The sequence below is a fragment of the Neomonachus schauinslandi genome, chromosome 2 (genome assembly GCF_002201575.2).
Source record: "Neomonachus schauinslandi chromosome 2, ASM220157v2, whole genome shotgun sequence".
NCBI classification, from domain to species: domain Eukaryota; kingdom Metazoa; phylum Chordata; class Mammalia; order Carnivora; family Phocidae; genus Neomonachus; species Neomonachus schauinslandi.
Window position 1 is genome coordinate 136,767,398 of NC_058404.1, and position 20,194 is coordinate 136,787,591.

General features: G+C 36.8%; 1 protein-coding gene across 5 annotated transcripts in view; it reads right to left on the reverse strand.

Annotated features, from left to right (window-relative positions):
• Positions 1-20,194, reverse strand: part of COPS4 (COP9 signalosome subunit 4) — a 37,112-nt gene that overhangs the window by 8,252 nt on the left and 8,666 nt on the right. For 4 of the 5 annotated variants that reach the window (XM_044912687.1, XM_021702455.1, XM_021702456.1 and 1 more), the window contains exons 2-7: positions 16,698-16,777; positions 14,449-14,600; positions 13,784-13,887; positions 8,789-8,942; positions 8,477-8,627; positions 6,938-7,108 (exon numbers count right to left, since the gene is read on the reverse strand). In XM_044912687.1, the coding sequence (XP_044768622.1) occupies positions 6,938-7,108; positions 8,477-8,627; positions 8,789-8,942; positions 13,784-13,887; positions 14,449-14,600; positions 16,698-16,777 (812 nt within the window). The remainder of the gene's footprint in view (positions 1-6,937; positions 7,109-8,476; positions 8,628-8,788; positions 8,943-13,783; positions 13,888-14,448; positions 14,601-16,697; positions 16,778-20,194) is intronic. The other variant, XM_021702458.1, reaches the window with a different exon arrangement.

The following is a 20,194-nucleotide window of genomic DNA, read 5'->3' on the forward strand; positions in this document are numbered from 1 at the left end:
AAGTGCTGGACATAAGGCCCCATTCTGAAGGTGTCTGACTGCTAGGTTCATCCAATTCTTTCTTTCTTTTTTTTTTTTTAATTTCCAGTTTCATGGAGATATAATTGACATAGTATTGTTGTTGTTTTTAATTTCAATGTTTTTTTTCAAGTTTTCATTGAAATTCCAGTTAGTTAACATACAGTGTTACATTAGTTTAGGTATAGAATCTAGTGATTCATCACTTATATCCACTTATATCCAAAACCCAGTGCTCATCACAAGTGCCTTCCTTAATACCCATCACCCATTTAACCAATCCCCCTGCCCCCTCCCCTCTAGTAACCTTGTTTGTTCTCTATAGTTAACAGTCTGTTTTCTGGTTCACCTCCTTTTCTGCCTATTTTCATCTGTTTTGTTTCTTAAATTTCACATATGAGTAAAATCATATAGTATTTGTCTTTCTCTAACTGACTTATTTCACTTAGCGCAATACACTCTAGCTCCATCCATGTCGTTGCAAATGGCAAGATTTCATTCTTTTTTATAAGGCTGAATAATATTCCGGTGTGTGTGTGTGTGTGTGTGTGTGTACACACACCTCTTCTTTATCCATTCAGCAGTCGATGGACATTGGGGCTTTTCCATGATTTGGCTATTGTTGACAATGCTGCTACAACCATCAAGGTACACATATCTCTTTGAATCAGTATTTTTGTATCCTTTGGGTCTTTGAATCAGTATTTTTGTATCCTTTGGGTAAATACCTAGAAGGGCAAATGCTATATCGTAGGTTAGTTCTATTTTTAACTTTTTGAGGAACCTCCATACTGTTCTCCAGAGTGTCTGCACCAGCTTGCATTCCCACCAACAGTGTAGGAGGGTTCCCCTTTCTCTGCATCCTCACCAACACCTATTGTTTCCTGTGTTGTTAATTTTAGCCATTCTGACAGGTGTGAGGTGATATCTCCTTGTAGTTTTGATCTGTATTGCCCTGATGATGAGTGATGTTGAGCATCTTTTCATGTGTCTGTCAGCCATCTGTATGTCTTCTTTGGAAAAATGTCTATTCATGTCTTCTGCCCATTTTTTAACTGAACTGTTTGTTTTTTGGGTGCTGAATTTTAGAAGTTCTTTATATATTTTGATTAACCCTTTATCAGACATCACATATAATATTGTATTAGTTTAAGATGTACCACATAATGATTTGATAATACATATACATTGTAAAATGATTACCACAATAAGTCTAACTAATATCCATCACCTCACATGGTTAAAAGTTTTTTTTCTTGTGGTGAGAACTTTTTTTTTTTTTTTAAGATTTTATTTATTTATTTGACAGAGAGAGAATGAGAGAGCACATGAGAGGGGGGAGGGTCAGAGGGAGAAGCAGACTCCCTGCCGAGCAGAGAGCCCGATGCGGGACTCGATCCAGGGACTCCAGGATCATGACCTGAGCCGAAGGCAGTCGCTTAACCAACTGAGCCACCCAGGCGCCCTGGATTCTTCTTTTTTTTTTAAAGATTTTATTTGAGAGAGAGAGAGAGCACAAGCCAGGGGGAGAGGCAGAGGGAGAAGCAGACTCCTGGCTGAGCAGGGAGCCTGACACAGGGCTCAATCCCAGGACCCTGAGACCATGATATGAGCCAAAGGCAGATGCCCAACCAACTGAGCCACCCAGGCGCCCCTCCAGCTGGATTCTTGGCAGAAACTGACAAACTGATTTTAAAATTCATTCTACTGGGACTCAGAGGAGCCAAAACAATCTTGAGGGGGGAAAAAAAATTGGAGGACTCACACATCCCAATTTCAAAACTTGCTATAAAGATAGAGCAACCAAGACAGTGTGGTACTGGCATAAGAACAGGAATATAAAATAATGGAATAGAACTGAGACTCCAGAAATAAACTCTCACATTTACGGTCAACTGATCATCAACAAGGGTACCAAGATAATTCAATGGGGAACTTACAGTCTCTTCAACAAATGGTGATAGGACAATTGGATATCCGCATGCAAAGAATAGAAGCGGACCTTTATCTTACACCATATACAAAAAAATGAACTCAAAATGAATCAAATGTCTACATGTAAGAGCTACAATTATAAAACTTACAGAAGAAAACAGAGCAAATCTTCATGACCCTGGATTAGGCAATGGTTTCTTAGATATGACACTGAAAGTAGAGGCAACAAAAAGGAGAAACACTGGACTTAATCAAAATTAAAAACTTAAATGTTTCAAAGGATACCATCAAAAAAGTGAAGAAACAACACACAAAATGGGAGAAAATATTTGCAAATCATCTGATAATGATCAGGTCTAGAATATATAAAGAATTCCTACAATTCAGTAGTAAAAAGACAAATAACCCAATTTAAAAATCAAAAAGGATCTGAACAGACTTTTCTCTAAATATATACAAATAGCCAGTAAGCACATGAAAAGCTGTTCAGGGAAATGCAAATCAAAATGATGAGATACCACTTCATACACACTAGGATGTCTAAATCAGAAAGATCATAAACGTGACAGCAAATATGGAGAAATTAGAACCCGCACACACAGCTGGCAGGAGTGTAAAAAGGAGCAGCTGCTTTTGAAAACAGTCTGGCAACTTTCCAAAAGACTAAACACAGAGTTATCATATGTCCCAGTCGTTCCACTCCTAGGTAAATACCCAGAAGAATTAAAAACCTGTGTTCATATAAAAATTTTTACATGGAAGATGGCAGAGGAGTAGGAGACCGTAATTTCGTCTGGTCCCAGGAATTCAGCTACATAGCTATCAAACTGTGAACTCAACCAGAGATTTAAGAAAAGACTAGCTGCAACTCTACGAATAGAAAAGCGACCACTTTCTGCAAGGCAGGACATGCGGAGAAGTGAATCCGAGGTGATATTCGGGAAGATAGATCGCGGGGGGAGGGGGCCTCCATCAGCCGCTACCGGCAAGTGATAGAGCTGCGGAGCACAAAATCAGACTATTAGAAGTCTGCTCCAAAGCCAAAGAAACATTGAAAAAGAAAGCCAAAATGGGTGGCATCACAATTCTGGACTTCAAGCTGTATTACAAAGCTGTAATCATCAAGACAGTATGGTATTGGCATAAAAACAGACACACAGATTAACAGAACAGAATAGAGAACCCAGAAAAGGACCCTCAACTCTATGGTCAGCTAATCTTTGACAAAGCAGTAAAGAATGTCCAGTGGAAAAAAGACAGTCTCTTCAACAAATAGTATTGGGAAAATTGGACAGTCACATGCAGAAGAATGAAATTGGGCCATTTCCTTATACCACACACAAAAATAGACTCAAAATGGATGAAAGACCTAAATGTGAGACAGGAGTCCATCAAAATCCTTGAGGAGAACACAGGCAGCAACCTCTTTGACCTCAGCCGCAGAAACTTCTTCCTAGGAACATCACCAAAGGCAAGGGAAGCAAGGACAAAAATGAACTATTGGGACTTCATCAAGATAAAAAGCTTTTGCACAGCAAAAGAAACAGTCGAGAAAAGCAAAAGACAACCAACAGAATGGGAGAAGATATTTGCAAATGACATATCAGATAAAGGGCTAGTATCCAAAATCTACAGAGAACTTATCAAACTCAACACCCAAAGAACAAAGAATCCAATCAAGAAATGGGCAGAAGACATGAACAGACATTTTTCCAAAGAAGACATCCAAATGGCCAACAGACACATGAAAAAATGCTCCACATCACTCTGCATCAGGGAAATACAAATCAAAACCAGAATGAGGTATCACCTCACACTGGTCAGAATGGCTAAAATTAAATGACAGATGTTGGCGAGGATGAGGAGAAAGGGGAACCCTCCTATACTGCTGATGGAAATGCAAGCTGGTGCAGCCACTCTCCACAGTGTGGAGGTTCCTCAAAAAGTTGAAAATAGAGCTACCCCACGACCCAGCAATTGCACTACAGGGTATTTACCTCAAAGATACAAATGTAGTGATCCGAAGGGGCATCTGCACCCCAATGTTTATAGCAGCAATGTCCACAATAGCGAAACTATGGAAAGAGCCCAGATGTCCATTGACAGATGAATGCATAAAGAAGATGTGGCATAGGGGCGCCTGGGTGGCTCAGTCATTAAGCGTCTGCCTTCGGCTCAGGTCATGATCTCAGGGTCCTGGGATCGAGCCCCACATCGGGCTCCCTGCTCAGCAGGAAGCCTGCTTCTCCCTCTCCCACTCCCCCTGCTTGTGTTCCCTCTCTCACGGTCTCTCTCTCTGTCAAATAGATAAATAAAGTCTTTTAATAAAAAAAAAAAGATGTGGTATATATATATATATATATATATATATATATATATATATATACACAATGGAATATTACACAGTCATCAAAAAAAAACCCCTGAAATCTTGCCATTTGCAACAATGTGGATGAAACTAGCGGGTATTATGCTAAGCGAAACAAGTCAATCAGAGAAAGACAATTATCACATGATCTCACTGATATGTGAAATTTAAGAAACAAAGCAGAGGATCACAGGGGAAGAGAGGAAAAAATAAAACAAGACGAAACCAGAGAGGGAGACAAACCATAAGAGACTCTTAATCATAGGAAACAAACTGAGGGTTGCTGGAGGGGACAGGGATGGGGGATGGGGTAACTAGGTGATGGATATTAAGGAGGGCCTGTGATTTAATGAGCATGGGGTAAAAACTGATGAATCACAGACTTGTACTTCTGAAACCAATAATACATTATATGTTAATTAACTGGATTAAAATTTTTAAAAATTTACATGAATATTCATAGAAGCATTAATAGCCCAGAAGTGAAAATAACCTAAATGTCCATCAACTAATGAGGAAATAAAATGTGGTACATTCATATATAGAATATTACTTGGCAATAAAAAGGAATAAAGTACTGATAAATGCTACAACATGGATAAACACTTTGCCAAGTGAAAAGGCTATATATTGTGTGATTCCACTTCTATGAAATGCCCATCACAGACAAATCTATTGAGCAGAAAGCAGATTAGCAGTAGTATTATACACCTTTGGGAATATACTAAAAAACAATGAATTGTAATTAAAAAAAAATTACATCTCAAGATTGCTAATGTAGGGTTGTAATGCCAGTAAACAAAAATGTCCAAAAGAGATAAATAAGGAAAAACAGTAAGGCCTAAAATGGAAGAAGACAAAACATCTGTCCTCTCTATATGGTCCCATGTGAGAAATTTGAGAATCATCTGCATCCTCAGAGGTCCTAGTAAGTATCCTTTTTAGAAAAGAATCTTTTCACATTTTTTTTCACAACCAGAAAGCTCAAAGTCACATCTGAAGCTTGACTATCAATCCTGGAAACTTTCTAACTATCTTTTAATTTGTTTGTCAGGTATCTCCTTGCAAAAAGAATTTAAAACTGCTCAGGGGCGCCTGGGTGGCTCAGATGGCTAAGCGTCTGCCTTCGGCTCAGATCATGATCCCAGAATCCTGGGATCACGTCCCGCATCGGGCTCCCTGCTCCTTGGGAGCCTGCTTCTCCCTCTGCCTCTCTCTCTCTCTCATGAATAAATAAATAAAATCTTTAAAAAAAAAAATGGTTAAAGCTGCTCAGAATACATGGAAAAGAATTTAAAAGTAGCAACAATCAAAACACATACATACACACTATTTATAGGTGGGCTACAAATTTAATAAGCTTTCTAGCAGTCAAGATAAGAAAAGCCAATTAGTTCATCAACTCAAAGTGTGTTTAATAAGATAAAAAAACAACTGTTCAGGAGAATCACAACTGCAAGACTGTGAAGGAATTTTCCCTGAGGATTGTGTAACGAATATCCTATAGAAAAAAATACCTCCTTTGGACAGAAAGGTGAGAATCAACTAGTTTGCTTCTTAAAATACAAATTAAATGAAAAATTCAATAGGAGATCACTATAATCCCTTCAGTGATCCGGTTTAACCCAGGGCAGTAGGACTGGGTGAAGTGTATACCTTTCAGCAAATCCCTGCATAAATGACTCTTTATAGCTAAATTCTCTTTTGATATATACTCATTGAATCCAAGGAAGTGAGTCCAACAAATCTGTTTATCTTGACTTTTTTCATGTTTCTGATGCTGTTTATATTTTTATTATCACATGTTATTGTTTAAGTTACTTTAAAACCTCTGTAGACAAACATATATAAAGTGACTGATGTTATAAACAAGCAACTATTAAAAACTTTTCTGGAAAAGGTAGCCTTACAAAACAAATACATCCCTTAACTAGGAAACATGACACCAAGTTCTATTCTTACTGGCAATACTTTCACCCTGAATAACCTTAAGCAAGCTACTGTGCCAAATTTTACTCTATCTAAAATAGGACTGTATAATTATACTGTTAAAAACTGATGCTTAAAATTAATTAAGGTACTTATCAAAGGGTTTGAGTTTTTTAAAAACCAGGCACTAGGGGCGCCTGGGTGGCTCAGTCATTAAGCATCTGCCTTAGGCTCAGGTCATGATCCCAGGGTCCTGGGATCGAGCCCTGCATTGGGCTCCCTGCTCAGCAGGAAGCCGACTTCTCTCTCTCCCACTCCCCCTGCTTGTGTTTCCTCTCTCGCTGTCTCTCTCTCTGTCAAATAAATAAATAAACTCTTTAAAAATAAATAAATAATAAATAAAAATTAAAAAATAAAAACCAGGCACTATTAACATAGGCTGTAATTCTGCCCTTACAATTCCCAAAAATGCATTATTCTACAATACACTTTCCAATAGGGCTATTTTTATAATTCAAACCCTATCTGTATATAATACTCATTTTCAGTCAATATAATATTCCTTTTTAGTCAAGTATTACATAAAAATATTATATGAAGATACCAAGATGCTTCAAATTTAACACACTTTCCACTAGTGTGTACCTAAATATTCACTCCCACAAATTTTTAAGACATGATCATTACCATCAGCTGTAGTTGCTTTTTGGTGAGGCATCAACATGGCAGCAAATTCTTGAAGTTGATTTCCTCTGATGATCCTGTCTAAGTACATTTTCTCTAGGATCCCATAAGCAGCAAGCTGCTGGCACCTTTCATCCTTAAAAAGAGTAGCTAGCATCCGAGAACGCTGCTGTCCTAAGGGAAACAAATGAGCATCAAATATTCTCACAATCTATTTCTCCAATAAGAAACTATGTTATGACTCAATTTTTGCCTACTAAGATATAGTCAATTGTCCTGATTTGTAGCAGTTATGTTCTACAAAGTTGCTGCCCACACTGCATTAGTGAATACTCAATTGCGCATCCAAAAAGAATGAGTGGTATGTACTAACATATAAAGATTGCCAATATACAGGTAGGAAAAAAGCAGGTTACAAAAGTATGTGTATCATGATACCATTGATAAAAAAAGAGAACACACACAGAACTTTTACACTGAAGGAATTCCAAGTAACCAGTAAAAGTTCTTTAGAAGTGGAAGCAGTACCATTTTATGTATTGCCTTTTCAGTAACAAAAATAAAATAAGTAAGAGCACTGCTTCAGGGGCGCCTGGGTGGCTCAGTCGTTGGGCGTCTGCCTTCGGCTCAGGTCATGATCCCAGGGTCCTGGGATTGAGCCCCGCATCAGGCTCCCTACACCGCGGAGAGCTTGTTTCTCCCTCCCCCCACTCTCCCTGCTGTGTTCCCTCTCTCGCTGTGTCTCTCTCTGTCAAATAAATAAATAAAAAACCTTTAAAAAAGATCACTGCTTCATAAAGAATGAAATGTGTAGTGTGAACATGTCATTAGGCTCTCAACTAAGTACAGATCAATAAACATTCTAAAAATGATTTAGAAAAGCCATGGTTTAGAATTATCAGCATTTCTTCTCAATGCCTTTTCTGCTTTATAAGTTGAGTGATTTACATACTATAATTTAGTAAAAAAGAAGAATAGTTTATTTTTCATATTTATCAAAAAAAAAAGATAAATGTGAGATCTAAAACTAAGGCTTGAAGGTTAAAGAAAATCCCCAAAGCAGTACATTATTATTAATCTCTAGATTTTAATTTTTATTTCCCTCTATATAATTCTCACTTAATTTCATTATTCATTTTTAAGAGATATATTAGGCAAACTGAACTTCATATTATCTCTCTTAATTACTCCTAACACATGTGGGTAACAGACTGATATATGCATATTTAAAAATAGTTCCTTGTCGGGTGCCTGCGTGGCTCAGTTGGTTAAGCGTCTGCCTTCGGCTCAGGACATGATCTCAGGGTCCTGGGATCAAGCCCCCCATCAGGCTCCCTGCTCCGCGGAGAGCCTACTTCTCCCTCTCCCTCTGCCTGCCGCTCTGCCTACTTGTGCTCTCTATCTCTCTGTCAAATAAATAAAATCTTAAAAATAAAAAATAAATAAAAATAAAATAGTTCCTTGTTAAATCCTCTAACAGTAATGAACCTGAAATTATTAAGCAAACGTAACTGTTCATGAAAGCACAAATTACATGTTTACCTGCTGATGCCAAGATGGTACAGTGCAAAGCATGTTTTAAGGCCTCTAGTCTTTCACTTTCGTGCACTATTGTCTTGTAAGAGAGCTCATTGTACCTTTGTGCAGCTTCAATGAATTTTCTTCTATAATCAAGAACACGTGCATAGCATACCTATAGAGGGAAATTTTTCAATTGGGGAAAAAATTAAAAATCAAAGCAAAAAATAAAAGATAATTTCTAATATATAACATCATTTATCAGATGTTCTGGAGAATCTTAGTATAGTAGGATTCTTCAATACAAAATTAATCCCAAATCAACTCATCTGTTACCTTATAATGTATCTGTAACTGTTCATTGGTGGATTCATTCTGAAGCAATGATGCTCGATTTATGTAAGCCTCTGCCTGGACTGGGTCATCATCTTCCAGATACAGCCTAGCAATCTTCAGGTAAGTTTCCAGCTTATAATCTACATTGTACTGCCTAGGATGTAACAGATAAACACAGAATGACTAAGTATATTATCAAGAAAATTTTTAGGAGTTGGGAGAAAATACATTTTTTTCATTATATATTTTGTTAATATAAGAGAATCAAATTTTTACTGCATTGGAGAAAATCTAAAAAATATTTCCAAATAAATTTTATTGAATTTTTATTATTTTTATCATGATTGTTCCATTGTATTTTAGCTTCTTTCAATCCTCAGATAATCTCACAAGTCAAAGAACTTAAAAGAAAAAATGCCCAGTTGAGAGGTGTATCATATACTGCTGTTGGGGCTATAAATGAGTAAACCATCATGGAAAACAATTTGGCAATATATTTTCCAATGACCCTTTGAATCCTTTAAAATACATATATTCCTTAACTACTACATTTTACCTCTAGAAAATAAATCCCAAGAAAATAATCAGGGATGTGCACACATACATACAAGGAATATTCATTTGTAAAGTTACTCATAAATATCTTAACAGGAAAAAACTGGGAATCACCTATTATGGTATTTATAATAATCAACTAAATTGTGGTACATAAAAGATGGTAGAATAATATACAGTTTTTATAATCATTACTATATAATAGTCATGTATTTTTACTAAGTAAAAAAACAGGACAAAACAGCATGTAAGACACTATTAAGATGTATTTCTATACATACATATGAAGATAATAATAGCAATTATCTCTAGGTGTTGAGATTACAGATGGTTTTCATTTTCTTCTTTATCTCAGTGACCACATTTTATGCAAGAAATATACAACTGAACACCTCACATAATTCAAAACTCACAAAATTCAAGATTAATCCTTACAGAAAAATTAATCTTTTTTATTACCAGCAAAAGTGATGCCACCATGTGGCAAGAACAGAGTTTACAGTTTACATGGCCCAAGTTCTGAAATTCTTTACTTTCTAAATTTTTTATACTAATTTGAATTTTTTCATAATTTGAATTTTTTCCACAAGTCCTATGTTACTAGCATTTTGTACTCTACTATTTCCATTCACAACTCAAATTTACATTAACTGCTATAAATAGCACTATACTTTTTTGAATTTTCCAATTTTATGCCATCTACTAAATTTAAAATTACTGTAATTATCAGAATGAATCATTGTTTAAAGAAACAAATTCTCAATCGTTTATCCAGATTCTACTTTTAATCACTTTTAGGTTAATTTGTTTAAAAAACTGCTAAATTTTCAGTTCTCTGATATCCTCACAGATACAGATAATGCTACAGGACGTTCAAAATGATAATTACTGTCACTACAAAGAACAATATCTAATATTATATTTATTTCAACTGCCAGTGAAAGTAAATCAATTGCCCAGTACTAAGAAGAAAATACTCCACACAGAATAAGACCAAAGCAAATAAGAAAGGCCAGCCTTTTCAAACTATCAAAGAAAAAAAAAAAAAAAAAAATGAACAGGAAGGCTTGGAAAGCAAAATTCAACATCCACATAATGAAGCATTTCTCATAAACTGGCTGCTTTTTCAAGGAGCAGCACTGTCTAATAATTTCATAATAAGCAATGCACAAAAAGCAAGATGCCTGAACTAGTGTCTGCCTTATCATTCATCACAAATACTAATGAAGACAAAAAAAGAATTCCTCATTTACCTGGTAAAAGAGTAGAGAAGCAGCTGAAATTTTTTTAAGTCATTCACAGTTGGTATTTTTATACTTGTCAATTGAAAGGGGAAGCGTATTTAAAAAACCATAACCAATAATCTCGTATCTGCCCTCCTTGTACAATGTACTTGGGAGGAATGCTTCATAAAGAACTAGAGATGTTTTTAAAAATACTTATCAAAGGGCGCCTGGGTGGCTCAGTTGGTTAAGCGACTGCCTTCGGCTCAGGTCATGATCCTGGAGTCCCGGGATCGAGTCCCGCATCGGGCTCCCTGCTCGGCAGCGAGTCTGCTTCTCCCTCTGACCCTCCTCCCTCTCATGCTCTCTATCTCATTCTCTCTCTCAAATAAATAAATAAAATCTTAAAAAAAAAAAATACTTATCAAAGGTAAGATTAATTGAATAAAAGTTATAAATTATCACCTTAATTCTTTCTAATTGTTTCTCCCTCTCACTTAGTCTAGCATCCCAAACCCAACAACCCATTGAGCCCACTGTGACCTCTACACCACTGAACTCATTACATTGTTGCTGTCTTTTTCCCCTTAAAGGCCTCACTTCACCCCTTACCTAGTTTAACCCCTATGGTCAATCACTGTTAATTATTGAATACGCACTCATCTACCTTGTCCATCTCTTGCTGTCACACTTGTTGGGCAACATCATAACTGTGATTAAACCTAAGTTTGCCTACGCCTTTCCTGCACCCATGTAGCTGAACTCTGATGGAGAGAAACACCCAATCAATCTGAATGATCTCATTTCAATCACTACAATCTTCAGATGAGCCCTTATTGCTGCCAAGTATATTCCTAGTTTACTCACTCTCCTAAAGAATTTTTTCTATTTTTGTCTTCCCTCAACTTCAACACTCCCACCCCCATCCACATCTCCAGCTGATGACCGATTCTGACCTCACTAAGAATACTGAAGCCATCAAAGAGTACTTGCGCAAACTCCGCCAGCACATGGCTAATACAGCACCCGCATACTCGGTATTGCTGGCTGTTACTGTAGATCACTGGGGGCTATTCTGCCCACCGGGGAACATGTGGCAATGTCTACAGACATTTTGATTATCACAAATAGGGGCAATGATGCTACTGGCATCTAATGACAGAGGTCTGGGATGCTGCTAAGCATCTTGCAATACACAGGACAACCCCAACAAAAAAGAATTAGTCCATCTAAAATGCGAACAGTGCTGGGGTTGAGAAACTCAGTCACAGATGAATTATCTATGCTTCTATCTAAAGCCTATCCCTCCACTAGTTTCCTTCCCCTCTGTCTACTCCTGCCAGAATCCTCTCTTACTCCCCGTATCAAATTTTTGCTTTCCGAAAAATCATAAAAGAAAAAATAATCTCTGCTGCTTCTACCCCATTTCTCTGCTCCCTTTTGTGAAAACCTCTGCAAAGAGTTGCCCATACATACCATCTCCCAATTCTTCTCTTCCCATTCCAATCACGCTTTTTCATTCTTACTATTTCACCAAAACAGCTTTTGTCAAGTGTCTCAATGACCTCCACATTACTAACTCCAATGGCTAACCGTCATTCCTCATCTTACTTGACCTAGCAACACCAGAGCTGATCACTTGCTCCTTGATACATTTTCCTCATTTGGCTTTTAGGCCACCACACTCCACATTCTTCTGGTTTTCTTCTTACCTAAATACTTTTTACTTCCTCTTGCCCCTGACCTCTTAATGCTGAGTGCTCCAGGAATCATACTCAGTCCTCTTCTCTATATTTCCTCCCTTGGGGATCTCACTGATATAATGGCTTTAAATTCCATCTATATAGAGACGCCTGAGTGGCTCAGTTGGTTAAGCGTCTGCCTTCGGCTCAGGTCATGATCCCAGGGTCCTGGGATCGAGCACCGCATAGGGCTCCCTACTCTGCGGGGAGCCTGCTTCTCCCTCTGCCTGCCGCTCCCCCTGCTTGTGTGTGCTCTCTCTCTCTCTCTCACAAATAAATTAATAAAATCTTAAAAAAAAACTTAAAAAAAATAAATTCCATCTATATATCAATGACTCCCAAATGTAGCCCAGATCTCTCTTCTAAACTACAAACTAATATATTCAACTCCCTACTAGATACTTCCACTTGGTTATCACATGTCCAAAATGGAACTCTTGATCTTCCCTCAAAACCTATTCTTTACTACTCAGTAGATGGCAACTCCATCTTTCCAGTTGTTCAGACCAAAACCAGGATTTATCTTGGCTCTTTTTCTCATACTCCATATCTAAGCTACCAGAAAATCCTTAGCTCTACCTTGAAAACATACCCAGAATCCAACATTTCTCACAATCTCCATCTTCTCTGCAGTAGTACATAAGCCTCTTAACTCATGTCCTTACTTCTATCATTACTTGTCTACAATTATTCTCAACCCAGTACGCAGAATGATTTTCTAAAATATAAGTCAGATCATGTCACTCTTCCATACAAAACCCTCCAATGGCTCCCCTTCATTTCACTTAGCAAAAAGCCAAAGGCCTTACAATGACTTACAAGAACCTACATAATCCAGTCCTCAGTACTCTCTGATCTCAGCCCCCCACCTTTCCTTGGCTCACTCCACTCCAACCACACTGGTATCCTTGATCTTCTGAAAACACTCCAGGCAGGCTCCTGTCTTTGCACCTTTACATTAGCCATCCTCTCTAAGAGGATCTCCTAAGAGTCTTCCCTCAGCTCATAGCCATTCCCTTATTTTCTTCAAGTGTCTGAGAAGTTGTATCTGGACCACCCTACCACTCCAATCACCCTATTTAAAGATTTATTTATTTATTTATTTGACAGAGAGAGAGACAGCGAGAGCAAGAACACAAACAGGGGGAGTGGGAGAGGGAGAAGCAGGCTTCCCGCTGAGCAGGGAGCCCGATGCGGGGCTTGATCCCAGGACCCTGGGATCATGACCTGAGCCGAAGGCAGACGTTTGACGACTGAGCCACTCAGGCGCCCCCAATCACCCTATTTAATGACACAACCTGTTCTCCACTTTCCCTTTACTTTTCTCTATAGCACTTATCCCCTTCTAACATACTGCAAAATTTTTGTATTTATTAAATTGTTTATATTTCTTTCATTAGAATGAGAAAAAACGTAAGTGAACAATGATAAATATCCTATATACATCTCCATCCAATATCCACTATTTACTATACTTTTGTCCTGTTTCCAAAGGAATTCCCACCAACACTTGGGCTGCATTTCTCCAATCTTCTTCTTTCTCATATATGGATGCAAGATGCTGTCTTATTGAAGCAACCTGGAATAGTAGGTAGACATGTTAAATTATTTCAACTGACATTAGTGACTAAAATAAATGGAGGCTAAGTTAATCTACTGTGATAATGCTTTCATTCAACATATTAAGCTGACAAGTAAATAGTACCAGTTTAACTAGACCACCCCAATTTTTTTTTATGAATTTTGCATTCACAGAATATCAAAATATTGAACTGAAATAACATATTTCTGCAATGTGGATTATGGCAATAATTTAGTTTAAATATTAAATTTTACTTTTATGTTAACTGTATATATAATGCTAGCATTTTCCTATGATTTTAGCCTTATTAACAATTTTTCTGATTCTTAAAAATTGTCTAAAGAGTAATATTTGGTTTGTAAATCAAACTGTAATATCCAAGCAAATGTCAGCTGGAGTTACAACATCCTAATATTTATTTTTACATTGTAACATGCTGTTTGGCACACTGTTTTGTCAAAAATAAAACTGGATGATCATCTCCTTTAAAATGTCATAGTATCTCTCAAAATAACTGCTGCTATCTCATGTTCAAAAATCACTGCTCTAGATTTTTACCTGCTCCTCAAATGAAATGACTCTAGGCTGGATCTTTTCCAAGGTGAAATGATAGATTTCTTTGGCTGTGCTATCAGGCAGGTTAGGGAGATGTGTACAGAAATCAGTCAGCAACTGTCGAGAGATCACGAGACTGACATTCTCATTCACCACTTGTCAAAAAAAAATAAGAGATAAGAAAACATGAGTAATTTATAAATTTTCATTAAGCAATCAATTTTTACCTAAAATTAACATTAAGAACAATATAGATTAGTACAACCTTCACTGTATTATTCAGGGACTTCCATACCCATATCATCTTATATTACAGAATCAGTTTTCCTTATGCTGAATTATTTGATTACATAATGACTACACTAAAACAGTAAAAATCCCATAATTTTCCTAAGAAACAGAAATGGCTGGGGAAAAGTTTTGTTTTCCATTTGAGAATTTTATATTATTCCTTCTCTTCCTTATTGTTCTATAAAGGGAAGGCACAGAAACACCTATATTTTTATGTATGTACTTATATACCACCTGGTGGCAAAAAGGAGTTAAAGAAGAAACAGATAATTTTCATGAAATTTAAATAAAGCAAGTAGTGACAGTTACCGCCACTTGTATTTTCCCAATAAAAACAATAAATAAGAACTGAAGTCAGCACTAGATGTACACATATTTAATGACATAATTCATAAACATGTATGAGTTTTTATTACTGTATGTGATAAAGGATGAGAGCTCTGAAGCCTCGCTGCTTCCACCACTCCCGATCAGATGCCCTCCAACGTTTCTGTTTCCTCCTTTGTACAGTGTGGCTAAGGCTGCTGAGAAGCTTAAATGCATTATACATAGAGCACTTTAAACAACATGGGGCACAAAGCACTCAACAAATGTTCATTATTATTATCACTATTATTATATTTTAAAAGATGCATCGTGCTTGTGACCACTGCTCAGATAAATTAAGTCTGAAATCAGCAGTTACTGGGAAAATAAATGATCGTTCAAAAACAGTTCAGCTGATGTAAATGATTTTCAGTAGACTGCTTTTCATTGGTTCACTGGATTCAAAGTTTATATAAAGATCAAAGTTTAAAGATCAAAATCACTATTCTTGGGGCGCCTGGGTGGCTCAGTCGTTAAGCGTCTGCCTTCAGCTCAGGTCATGATCCCAGGGTCTTGGGATTGAGCCCCGCATTGGGCTCCCTGCTCTGCAGGAAGCCTGCTTCTCCTTCTCCCCCGCCTCACCCCGCTTGTGTTCTTGCTCTCGCTGTCTCTCTCTCTGTCAAATAAATAAATAAAATCTTAAAAAAAAAAAAATCACTATTCTTTTGCTACTACAATGCAATATTCTCAATAAAACCATTCCTAACAGTTTTTCTGAAGTGACGGCCAGTTCAACACACATTGCAGGCCCCAATTTTTTGAGGCAGTAATTTACGGCAACCTGTAACAAGCTTGTAATCAGTTCGTGATATATTAATCATAATTCATTTGATACAGCTGAGAAAACACTTTCATTACAAGTGTCATTAGGCACTTACGACTGTTAGAAAGAAATTCCTACATAAACTAGCACTTCTCATGAGAATGTGTGTGAAAGCACTCTGTACACTGTAAAGCACTCTCAAGTGTCATTAATATTGTTAACTCAGTATCAAGTCCAGCCTGAATTTTGAGTAATTTTCAAAATAACTGGATATGTTTGAAGTCAGGGAGTAGGTGAGAATGTCTTGAAGAATGGAAATGTCTAGTTCCCATTCAAATGGAATGTTCTTAACGTTAATAACGGTCAATACCTATATTGCGTTTATTATATGCCGGGTACTATTCAAAGCACTTTACTTGGTATATCAACTCATTTAACTTCCCAACATTTCTACAGGGTAGCTATTACATCCCCATTGTATAGACAAGGAAATGGAGGCACAAAGGAATTAACTTATCCAAGAACACACAACTAATAAAACAACACACCAGACTGAATCTAGACTATTTTCCTTATCATTATGCTACATTGTCTTTCATCAGTTACTGTATCAATTACTGTAGAAAACCTTAATTGGTAATGTAACTCTGAAGACAACTTACTGAAAAATTATCAAGTAGTAAAGCTTAAATTCTAAAATGAATTTCAATGTATATTTAAATTTAATCTCAATGAAAATTATATTGATAACGTGACATAAAACAAGCTTGAGCAAGCTTTGAAGTCCTAACTCAATAATACAAGGCAAACATGGAATCTTCATTCCACTTACTTGCTTCCACAAAAGCTTTCAAAGCTTCTAGTTGTTCTGCCCCAGATAACTGAATGGCTTTTTCCAGGATCTGACGATACCTAAAACAACACCAAATAAAAATAATGTTCGGAGAACACCATACTCTAATGCTAATTTTGATGTTTATTCATTTCTATTTATCCTGGTTTCTTTCATAGTGCTCTAGTTTGTGGTTTTCTTTATAGTACACCACAGATTTTTCTGTTGTTGTTTTAAGTTCCTAGTCCATCACAAGAAACACTAAATAATCTGTAATTCTAAGGTGTCACTTCTAGTTTTCTATACATTATACCACATTTTTTTTTTTTTACGTTTTCAAGCCCAGGAGCACCTGGCTGGCTTAGTTGATAGAGTATGAGACTCTTGATCTAAGGGATTGTGAGTTCAAGCCCCACAGTGGGCATAGAGCTTACTTCGAAAAGGAAAAAAAAAGTTCTCAAGCCCATCACAAGAAAACGAATCTGTAAGTCTAAGTTACTGGATCTAAAGTGCCCCTTTTTCTTGAAAAAAGTTTTAGTTTTAAATTTAAACTAAAAAGTCAACTTTTGGGGTGCCTGAGTGGCTCAGTCCGTTGGGCATAGACTTGATTTTCACCCAGGTTTTTGTCTTGGGGTTGTGGGATTGGGGCCCCCCCCCCCCCCCCCCCCCCCCCGCCACGCTCCATGCTCAGCACTAAGTCCGCTTGGAATTCTCTCTATCCCTCTGCCCCTCCCGACACTTGGGTGCAGGCATGTGCACATGCTCTCTCTCTCTCTAATAAATAAATGAATGTTAAAAAAAAAAAAGTCTCTTATGCTTTGCCTTTCTCTCTTTAAAAATAAGTAAGTCAACTTTCTTTCAAATGCCTTAAAAAATAAGTTATATTTCCTTCAATTGTGTATTACACAGACACACAAGAATGTTATTTGAGGTGACCCAGAACCTTTTCCTCTTGTGGGCCTAATGAAACTAGGGTCACCAACACTAGGATAGTGTTGATGAGGCAGTGAAACCAAGTATTAGGGACTGAATGTCTTAGTGTGTACAAAACAAACTCCACCAAGCCAAATGCACTGACAGAACACATCTTATGCTATCAGACAGTGCCTATATATTCTTTATTTGCAATCACTTCTAATAACTATTCTGCCTAATATTCATGACCACATAAGATTCAAATCAGCACTCTAAAAAGGATGGGGGAGAGGCGTCTGGGTGCCTCTGTTGGTTAATTGTCTGCCTTAGGCTCAGGTCATGATCTCAGGATCCTGGGATGGAGCCCCCAATTTGGGAATCCCTGCTCAGCAGGGAGTCTGCTTCTCCCTCTCCTTCTGCCCCTCCCCCCCACTCGTGTGCTTGCTCACGCTCTCTCTCTCTCAAATAAATAAAAATCTTAAAAAAAAAAGATGGGGAAATGCTAAAAACAGGAACAATGACAATTATTAGGCAATGGCAAATTCATTCCTAAAATATAAACTCTAGGAAGACAAGGATTTTTGTTTGTTTTGTTGACTGTATACACACAATGCCTAAAGCAGCATATCACAAGCATTCAAATATTTAACGGTATTGGTAAATAATAATACAGTATTTTATTTCTTAAACTGAGTGGTGGGTACACAAGTATTATACTATTTTTATCCCTTCTGTCTTAATAGTAATATTTATTAGAAGCATTAGTTAATGCATTTTACAAACCTAATAGTATCAATTATTCAGAACGTCATCCAGAATATAGTCAAGAAATAAAAATATACAAATAGGAAAAAATATATATACAAATAGGGCCCAAACTCATTCAAATTTATGATTTGTATTTTGTAGGGCACACCCTCAAGCTACCATTCAACACTTACTGATTCTCAACCCATACAGTATTCTCTGAACCTTGGTTATATGATTTCTCAAAAACACGATGAATCAAATTGACTTGTAAGAAAGATAAACTGACAGAAAAGGCAGCAAACTCCAAAAGAGAGAAACTACTCTAATAAAGCAAGGAAATATTATTAAGCTTTAAAATAAAAATTGATAGTTTTAAAATTATTTTTAAAATTTGAGGGACAGTATTCAGTTACCTGAAAATTGATTAACATGGAATATCTCATTCTTTCTATATATACACATACACACACATGCACATATACTATTTCCCATATCTATATTTATACATCTACTTTATTGCTCTGGGCATTTAAGTTAATACATTCAATGCTTTATTCATTTTTGATTGACTTATTATTCATATTCTTCATATTCATGGCTAAGCCCCCTTAATCTTATATCCCTATAGATTATTTTATACTAACAATATTATACTCAAATATGACAATGTCCCACAGAAATTTTCTGATTAACCTGCTTTAAGTCATTGTTTTGTAACTTATCAACTAATCTGTATTAAAAACACACCAAAAAAACCTCTAAAAAGGATAAAACTTCTATATTAACTACATCATACAACTTGCATTACAAACTGCCTACCCAAACTCTCAACTTTTATTGATTAAGAAAGTGAGGTACAGGGGCGCCTCAGTTGGTTAGGCAACTGCCTTCGGCTCAGGTCATGATCCTGGAGTCCCTGGATCGAGTCCCGCATCAGGCTCCCTGCTTGGCGGGGAGTCTGCTTCTCCCTCTGACCCTCCCCCCTCTCATGTGCTCTCTCTCATTCTCGCTCTCTCAAATGAATAAATAAATCTTTAAAAAAAAAAAAAAAGAAAGTGAGGTGCAGAGTTCGGGCTAGATGCTATCTTACTCATTCTCTAATATGTAAATTCTAGTATCTAAAAATAAGAAATTACTTTTTTACAATAATAATAAGGAATGACTAATAAACCTAATTTAAATCTGGGATTTAAATAATCAATCGGGCACCTGGATGGTTCAGTCAGTTAAGCGTCTGCCTTCGGCTCAGGTCATAATCCCAGAGTCGCAGGATTGAGCCCCCAGTCAGGCTTCCTGCTCAGTGGGGAGTCAGCTTTTCCCTCTCCCTCTGCTCCTCCTCCCTCTTGTGCTCTCTCTCTCTCTCTCTCTCACTCACTCTCTAATAAAATCTTTAAAAAAATAATCATTTAATACTGCCATATTAAATCATCCAAAAATGCTAATTGAGCACCTAAGCTTTTAAAATGCTAATATAAGATTCTGTGTATGATACTAAAGAGATTTTAAATAACCTTAGTCTTTGAAGATATAATATAGTCGGGCAAATAAAAATTTAAAAATCAAATAATATTTTCACATATTAAATTAAAATAAAAGTTACTGAAATGAATAAAACTGAACAATATAAAAAGTATGACTGTAAGAACTAATAAATGAATTTGGTAAAGTGGGGTACAAAATCAATGCTTGAAAATTTGTTGTGTTTCCAATAGCCAAGCTATGCAAAGAGCCCAGATGTCCATCAATAGATGCATGGATAAAGAAGATGCAGTATATACACATACACACACATACACACACACACACACACATGATGGAATATTACTCAGCCA